This window comes from Papaver somniferum, unplaced genomic scaffold (genome assembly GCF_003573695.1).
Source record: "Papaver somniferum cultivar HN1 unplaced genomic scaffold, ASM357369v1 unplaced-scaffold_118, whole genome shotgun sequence".
NCBI classification, from domain to species: Eukaryota; Viridiplantae; Streptophyta; class Magnoliopsida; order Ranunculales; family Papaveraceae; genus Papaver; species Papaver somniferum.
Window position 1 is genome coordinate 7,131,384 of NW_020620825.1, and position 8,789 is coordinate 7,140,172.

The 8,789-nt window shown below is 36.6% G+C and overlaps 1 protein-coding gene across 1 annotated transcript; it reads left to right on the forward strand.

Annotated features, from left to right (window-relative positions):
* Positions 1-3,397: 3,397 nt before the first annotated feature.
* Positions 3,398-7,371, forward strand: LOC113330685. Its single transcript, XM_026577510.1, has 13 exons — positions 3,398-3,505; positions 3,820-3,932; positions 4,056-4,180; positions 4,385-4,460; positions 4,599-4,682; positions 4,783-4,899; positions 5,016-5,453; positions 5,552-5,952; positions 6,064-6,163; positions 6,252-6,311; positions 6,402-6,488; positions 6,586-6,714; positions 6,814-7,371. The coding sequence occupies exons 3-13, from the start codon at positions 4,068-4,070 to the stop codon at positions 7,114-7,116; spliced, it is 1,908 nt and encodes a 635-aa protein (XP_026433295.1). The 5' UTR covers positions 3,398-3,505; positions 3,820-3,932; positions 4,056-4,067; the 3' UTR covers positions 7,117-7,371.
* Positions 7,372-8,789: the final 1,418 nt, after the last annotated feature.

Genomic DNA, 8,789 nt, shown 5'->3' on the forward strand with positions numbered 1-8,789 from the left:
ACAACAACAGCAGCAACAACAAAGACAAAAACAACAGTAGCAGCAGCAACAATTAATAACAAGGAAACAAAAGCAGAGAACAAAAAATTAAAGTTATGAGGAAAGAGAATGAATGAAATTTATGACTAGAGAATTTTCATATTCCTTCTCATATATATGTACAAAGAGAAATAAAACCGCCCCACTACCCAAGAAGAAGTTATTGCAAATAGTGGGGAACGTGCCCAAAATCTAGGAAAATAATAAAGAGAAGATGAAGAGAGTAACACGTTTTTTCTTCCCACTTCGACTAACCGCCCAGTAGGATGAAAAGGGGAAAATTGTAGGTACACATTTCATCTTCCGCCACGTGTCCACAAAGACACACGTGGAGGACATGCGGCTGAGAGCATCAAGATATGATATCACACGTGGACAACCAAGAGACGCGCCTTGTCAAGATAGCGTCGCCACCCACCAGATCCAACGGTAGAGGATCGAGGAGACATAAACACTAGAACACTGCGAAGCACCGGAGGATTATCCAAGAGTCACTTTATCATATCCCCAGAAAGATCTAAGATCTACGGCTGGGGATAGTCAGACTGACGCAGACAAGACAGGAGCAGAGGACAGTTGTCTACCGCGGACAGACATCTCAACTACCCGCATTAAATACCCTCAAACAGCATACGTGTCAGTCAGCCTGTATTGGAAGCGCAGATAATATTGCATATCCAGACAGAACACGCAGATGCAGCCGAGAACACGAAGACTTCTGCGTGAGTGGCACAAAACACAAGAGGATAAGGTTATAACGGGCTTCAGAAGTGGACCCCACGTAACCTCCCTATAAATACCCCTCTCCCCCAAGTGAAGAGGGGGAAAAAAGATTGAGAGGAGAATAGGAGAGAGACAGAGAGATAGAGAAAGTGTAAGTGAAGTTCCTCCTGCTACGCAGGCTTATGTTGATCTCAAAGTCATTCGACTATTTCTGTAACCTTCATACATATAATGAAAAACCCAAACCCGCAGACAGAGAATCATATAAGTTAATCGTTTCGTCTATGTTCATGCATTTATACTTTATATGTTCAATTCGATACTTATGGTATATCATGTTCGTACATTTTATACTTCGTCCACTATTTATCTTATTGTATGAGCTAAGAACAATGATTGTAGTTGATGAGACGAGGAAGAGTATTAGAACTCTGAGTCAAGGATTCGACATAACCAATCCATTCCCCTCAGGCGCAGCTTATTTACTGTATTATCATGAGTCTGCACGCATTATTTGTGAATACTCAGATGACATTGATCTCTGTGTTCATATCTTGTGTTAGAAATTGTACAAAGGATAAAACAGAAAAGAGGATGAAAATGTAAGAAATTAAAAAAAAATTATTATAAGAGAAACTCATTTCTCCGCCTATATAATGGGGACGAAGGGAGTAAGATTTAATCGTAGCTTAGCTCGTTTCCTAATAACACTTGTGTTATTGGAATTGGCATGTGAGTTTTAGTGAATTTCGGGTCCTTATGCAGTTTGGCGTACCATACAAGTTCTTAAAAAAAACGCGACTAGAAATTACCAAGTTGTTTAGAAATTATTGTATTACTAGTACAGTTTTGGCATCTGGTGCGATGTTGATCTTAACTTGGAAGTTCTTTTAAGTTGTGCATATGTTGTTTGGCAAAATCTAGGAGTCTGTGGATTTATGTACTTAATTATGGAACTCATAGTCATCTTATTGGAAATTTTGAATAAAGAATGTTCTCTAACCATGGTTCTCTCTCACAGAACCACAGCATGTCTGTCACGGATTAATTTTTTTCATAAATTATAGTAGAATTTGATTGAAAAATGGATTACTTAAAATTTGATTTTGGAAGGCACCCATCTTTATTAATTATAAAAAGTCTTAAAAACTAGTAATTAATGGAGAAGAACAGGTTAAAAATCAGAAGTTTCACCGATTTATTTTATTTATTGGATTAAGAAGTTAACTAAAAAGACAGAAGTTGTCAGTAATTGTGAGTTGTGAGTAATCTTGGTTCTTGTCCTAAGTTGAACTAAGATCAATAATCTGGTCTTTGCTCTTGAGTAAGTTAATTTCGTTGATCAGTTAATGTCCATATGATCCGACAATCTTGACTATTGTAAAAAAAATAAAAATCATTTCAGATGGTCAGTTGAAAATAAAAACAAAGTTTAACTATACACCTTCATTAAAATGACTAGATGATGCATTAGTACTTAAATCACTGCTTTCAGCAAAAATGGAGAGTTCTTCCTAGGCTGCTTTCACCCAAAAAAATTCCCATGCAAATAAAATCTCGGAATGATTACATTTCTTGTTATTACTAAGCAAAAGAGATACTACTGGTAAACAGTAATTGAAACATAATGAGCCCATATTTCAATCTTGATTTTGTATTAAGAAAAGAAGATCATCTGAAACTTTTCTTTCTCTCTCCCTCGAGTCTGAAAGGCTCAATGGTTAATGCAGAAAAAGAAGAAGCTTTTTTCCTCACCTTTTCAGAATCATGACAAAAAGGATGGTCCGACTGATATTACCCTACCACTATACCTACAAATGGTTCTTCCTTTTGTATCGATTTTGCAAAAGGTCAAGTCCATGAAGATAAAATAACCTTATTTTACTTAACTTATTCTGCGACAAACGTTAACTCCCTTGACACTGTAAGACAACAAGTAATGGAAAGGCAAATGCATGATCTCCAAAAACCACAAACACTCCCTCCCTAGGATTAAAGATTTTTTTTCACTTTTATGTACAAAACCCACAAACACTCCCTAAAAATTTCCCTTTATCTAGTATCCAATGTCTTTCATTCAACTTTCAGCCCTTTTTAGGTTCATTTTAGTTGTTATCTTCTCAACTGTTTTCTCTTTATTACATTCTAAGCTAACCCCACTTCTCCAAATCCTCTACCAATAAATATACTTACTACTTAATGAAAGTTGGATTTAGTACCTAACTTGTAACTAATTACATCTACCTTGTTCGTTACACAATCTGTATTACTTTGCAAAGGTAAGAAAATGTTCTTCCTTTATAATAAAGGGTTTGTTTTGAAAGTGCAGGTAAATTAAATCAGAAATAACTTTATACTGTATAACAAAAAAAACTAGCTGTGATAATAAGTTAATAACCGTATAAACAACCTCTGCAATGCAATTAAGCATTTTCTTTGTTCTCTATCTCAGATTTCCATATTTTTTGACTTTTTGAGTAGAAGAACTTATATTATATGCTAATCTCATCTCATGAACAAGACATTTGGTGAACAAGACAAGACAAGACAGAGTCACCAACTCCCACTATATTACTAGTATTATAACACTAACTACTAAGTTTCTAAACTTGATCTTTTTTTTTGTAGTTTTAGTATTAATAACAAATTTTACTGTTTCCTTGATCACTAAAAATTTGGTTGACGAATCTTCTTCTTCTTCTACTTCTTGTTGTTCGTTTAAGTACAGAGGTTTGACATTCAGGTACTACTTATAGGGCTACTTGACTTGTCTTAAAACAAAGATTGCTGTTCTTTTTTCTTCAACTTCTTTTAATGCAACAAAGCCAAAACAAAAGTGTGAAAGTGAAAGTGTATCTTCAGTAGTGTAGAGTTAGAGAAAGAAAGTAAAGATACCACCAGTCAAAATACTTGTGCTTTTTATCAAATAAATACTCCTAATCATGAAAGTGGAGGAATGTGAATCTTATTAACTAAGTAAAGATTTCATTCCATTCTTTCACTTTTGTTTCTTCAACAACTCATCTCTCTGTTCTACTGTTGTCTGATCATCAGCAGATAAGAAATCGAACCAAATGCTGAATCTTTAAGAACCAATTTTGGTACACGGATCAGTGGGTTTGGTTCATCTTTTCAACGACACTAGTGGGTGTGGCTCTGTGGGTCAGTCGGTCAGTCACTCTCCCTCTCTCTCCAAAAGAGCTGTTTTGCACTTTTGTGATATCTTCTGTTAAGTTGGAAGCTTAATTGTCAAAATGGTAATCATTTCTAAGAATATCTAGTTAATATTACAGGGAATTCTGAAAATGGGTTTTGAAGCTAGTCTTGGAACAAAGATTCAGGAAGTGAGGAGGTTTAGTTCTTCTTTGAAACCATCCAAGTTCATAGGACTATCTGCAAGACATAATCGTTCAAAGAGGTAATTCTGTCTAATGCAATTCTTCATTACAATAGTTTTTCACCATATCACAAGGTGGAATTGAGAATTTTTTTTCTTGTTTTCAATAGTGATTCACTTTTTTAATGCTCGTTTTTTTCTTCGTTCAAACCCATCATTAGTATTTATCCCCACTGTTTCTATCAAGTCTTTATTTCTCTGTGTTTGTTTTTATTGCAATTTCAGTTTTCCTGATAAAAGAGTAGATGAAGTTAACTTAGTGGATAGTTCCTCTGATGAAGTCGATAATTTCTTGAAGTTGGTAAGAATTCGTTCTTTTTCTACCATGCTTTACTCTTTATGAGGCTTCTTCTTCACAATTTTGTGCATTTTTTGTTATATTTTAATGCGTCATTGTTAGTACCATTAATGTTGATTGTTGGTGTTAATTGGCTAATAGGATATGGAACAAGTGAAGGTTCGGGTTGAGTCGAAGAAGAAACAATCACCTAACAATGAGCTCCAGAGTTCTTTAAAGAAAGAGGTATGCGACTAAATTAGTTGAATTTGAAGATTGTACAACTTCAATTAGACTGTTTTTCTAATCTTGTATGTACGATGGTTATGCTTTCCTTTATATGCAGATTGTACAACTTGAGAAACGCTTACAAGATCAATTTGTAGAGCGAAGAGATCTGGAGAAGGCATTAGGGTATAAATCTTCCTCCAGTTCAACTTCTAATGAAAACTCAATGCCCAAGGTATGTAAAGTTTCATGTTTTCTAAAAGAAGGAATTTTGTTCTATTTTGCGTACGTTGGTTATCATTGTAGTTGCAATTAAGCTAAGCAACTGATGTTTATTTTGTTTGGATTTAGCCTGCCAATGAACTTATCAAAGAGATTGCCGTATTGGAGTTGGAAGTTGTGTGTTTAGAACAATATCTTCTCTCCTTGTATAGGAAGGCATTCGATCGAAAAGTATCTTCTTTATCACAACCTGTCATGGATGAAAGAGTGAAGTCACCTCCAATAACCGAGAAAGCGATTATTCATGAAGATACAGGGCTTCGCGTCACAACAAAGGCAGAACATACAGTCCAGTCTGGTAAGGTGGTGCCCCAAGATTCAGTTATCAGTCCTTGTAAGGAACTGTACATGACCAACACTAATGAGAGGCTATTGGATTCTGGTATTTACCGCTGTCATTCTGCACTATCTCAACACTCAGCCTTTTCAAATAGAACCCCTACTACAATGGACAGTATTGCAAGAGCAGTACGATCTTGTCATTCTCAACCTTTATCTTACTTGGAGGTACTTGTTTATTTTAATTTTTAGCTTTTTGTACTTGCGAATGGTAGGTTGCTTCCCTCCTTTTCTAGATAATCTGAAATATAACATGTCTATAACAGAACGACACCCCATCTATGATCAGTCTGGCAGAACATCTTGGTACCAGTATTGCCGATCACGTACCTGACACACCTAACAAGATTTCAGAGGACATGATTAAGTGTATGTCATCCATTTACTGCAAGCTCTCCGAACCCCCTTTGATGAACTCTGGCTTCTCATTTTCTCCTACTTCATCCTTGCCGTCCGTTAGTGAATATTCTCCACAAGATCTGTATGAAATGTGGAGTCCTCGATACGGGAAAGAATCTTCTTTTGACGCACGATTAGATAATTCTTTCCATGTGGATGGTGGGTTAAAGGAGTTCAGCGGACTTTACAATACCATGGTAGAAGTTTCTTGGATTTGTAGAGATAGTGAGATGTTGAACTCTATTGATCCCATTTTAGAAAAGTACAAGTAAGTTTCATTGTTGCAGCGTAACTGTATTTGTTGATTGTTCCTTCTTAGTTTCGAGATTCTTTTAACCTTTAAAGAAGTGATATTGAACACTAAGTTATAATTTTGCAGGTCGCTTGTTTGTAAACTAGAAGAAGTTGATGTGAGAAAGATGCAACATGACGAAAAGCTAGCCTTCTGGATCAACATACACAATGCGTTGGTGATGCATGTAATAATTTTGAATCTCCTCACTGCTGATCTCATTCTATATCATTGTATTATCAGAATAGGTAGTAAATCTATGTTTTATGTTGCAGTCATTTTTGGCTTATGGGGTTCCACAAAATAGTATCAAAAGAGTGTCTTTATTCCTCAAGGTAAATAACGACTCAACTTTTTCCATTCTAAGAGCGTAGTTCACCATGAAAGTATGAGTTCCTTCACTAATGAAGCCATGCAATTTTCAGGCTGCATATAAAGTGGGTCGTCACACCCTAAGTGCAGACACAATACAGAATTCTATTTTAAATTGCCGTATGCCCCGTCCTGGAAAGGTACACAATTCTTTGTCTTCCATTGACTGTTATTTTTTTTTTAGAAATGAAAGTTCTTCTTTAATGTATCTGATTAAAACTTTCATTTTGTATGTAGTGGCTTCGAATGCTATTTTCTCCAAAATCAAGATTCAAAGCCTTAAATGATCGGCAAGCATATGCAATTGAGCACCCGGAACCTCTGTTGAATTTTGCACTTTGCTCAGGGAGCCACTCTGATCCTACGGTAAACACAACGCCTTATCCCTAGTTTATTATGAATCAGTTGAATTAATGATTTCAGACGCATGACTGGGAGATGACATTTAAATTTCCTTTGTTGCAGGTCCGGATATATACACCCAAGAGGGTGGCTCAGGAGCTAGAAACAGCAAAAGAAGAGTACATTCGAGCTACAATTGGTCTAAGGAAAGAACGTAAACTTCTTTTGCCGAAGGTCGTAGAATCATTTGCAAAAGATTCATGTTTGTCTCCCACAGGTGTGGTGGAAATGATTCAGCAATTAGTGCCAGAAGTTTTCTGGAAGACAACACAAGGAAGTCACCAGGGAAGAATGCACAAGAACATTGAATGGGTGCCTCATAATTTTGCATTCCGGTATTTGATAGCCAAGGAGCTGGTGAAATGACTGATATTAAAACTCGTGAGTGCAGAAACATATCTACCAGAAATGGATATGGAAATGCTTCTAGTTACTGCTTTATGAGTTTCGGCTTGGATTTTTGTAAGTTTCGAATGTTTCTTTTCATATTTTGTACAAAAGGAGAAAATGAAACAAAATATTGTAATATGGAGTGAGTGATAACCTTGTGATTTGTATAATGTAATCCTTGAGTTAATGTATTATATTATTAATGAAAAAGTTGCCCTCTTTTTTGGTTAATATCTTTGTTGCAGTGTTATTGACATTACAAATTTCATGGAACTTTCAGCCTTTTGAAAAACTGGATCGAGTTTAGTCCCACTTGCTAGTTGTCACATCCCCAATTTGCAACATTGCTAATGGGTGCCGGATTATCAGGGAGGGTACCAAAATCCATATGGGGCGGAGGACTTTTATTTTTACCCTATATGTGTTTTGGTATCCTCTCAGTAATCCGGCACCCCGTTAGCAGCCATGCCAATTCGTGGCTTTAGATTTTCTTGGGTTATGACTAGTAATATCGTGGTTCAGTGAATAAGATTCACCCGCAATACTCAGCCTCACACACTTAGCAACTTACCGTTATGCATTCACTTTGCCATATATTACCAACACAGTCAGAGTACCATGATCACCAAGCATATGACACAATCAACTCACTTTATCACATCAAGGGGAAGATAAACAAAATTGTCTCTCTTAGGGACTTACTCAAGCTTGTTCCTCTTAAAACAAGCCTTATCACACCAAAACCCTCACAATTTGAGTCTTACACTCTCCTATACAATCCTATTGACTTTATAATGCCTCTACAACATTTATACAGCAGTTACAATGGCCAAAAACCGTGCACAACAGATGTACACGCATTGGACAACCATCTATCCAGTTTCATAACCGCCTATAACTGAGCATACTAGACAGTTTCCATATATCTCGATCCAGCCTTCAAAACCTGTTCAGAAAAAACATGTAAAGTCGACAACTAACGTCACTTGACCTAACGCAGCGGCATCATTGTGCATCACTGTGATGAGGCCTTGAGCTAAACTTTCTTGGACGCTTAAGCTACAATAAACTCATGCCAGAATACATTCTAACTAATGCCAATGATGCACCATGCATCATATGGCTTATGTTCCATAAACTTTACTTGGCCGAGTATCGGACAATAATGATGCATAAGCTTTCACCAGTGACCTGCATGCACTGCCCAAGGTTTGCCCAAGTCTTAGACTAATGCATAGGCCAACTCTTAGCCTATTCCATGATTTCGAATCATCCTTGGACTGGATAACTCAATTCCTCAGATATGCATAAATTTCAATGTCGCATGTTGCATTCGTCATATATCATTGCCTTTCCTTTTGTTATGAAGCTTCATTCCGTCGGGAAATGTGTTTTATTGCGTGCCGTCGAATATGCAGTGGTGGACCATCATTATGCATCAATGATTATACCGGTCATAGACACCCCCCCACCCCACTCATTCTGTTCAACGTTCTTATTGAACGCGACCAAGCATACTCGCTATATTTGTAATTCTAGCTTTGTTGTATGCATCAAAAAAACTCACTCAGAACCTCCTGAAATTTCTATCTTCATGCGCTTCCAAGAAATCCCTCTCAGAAATTAGCACACTTATTGTTCTTTTCAAA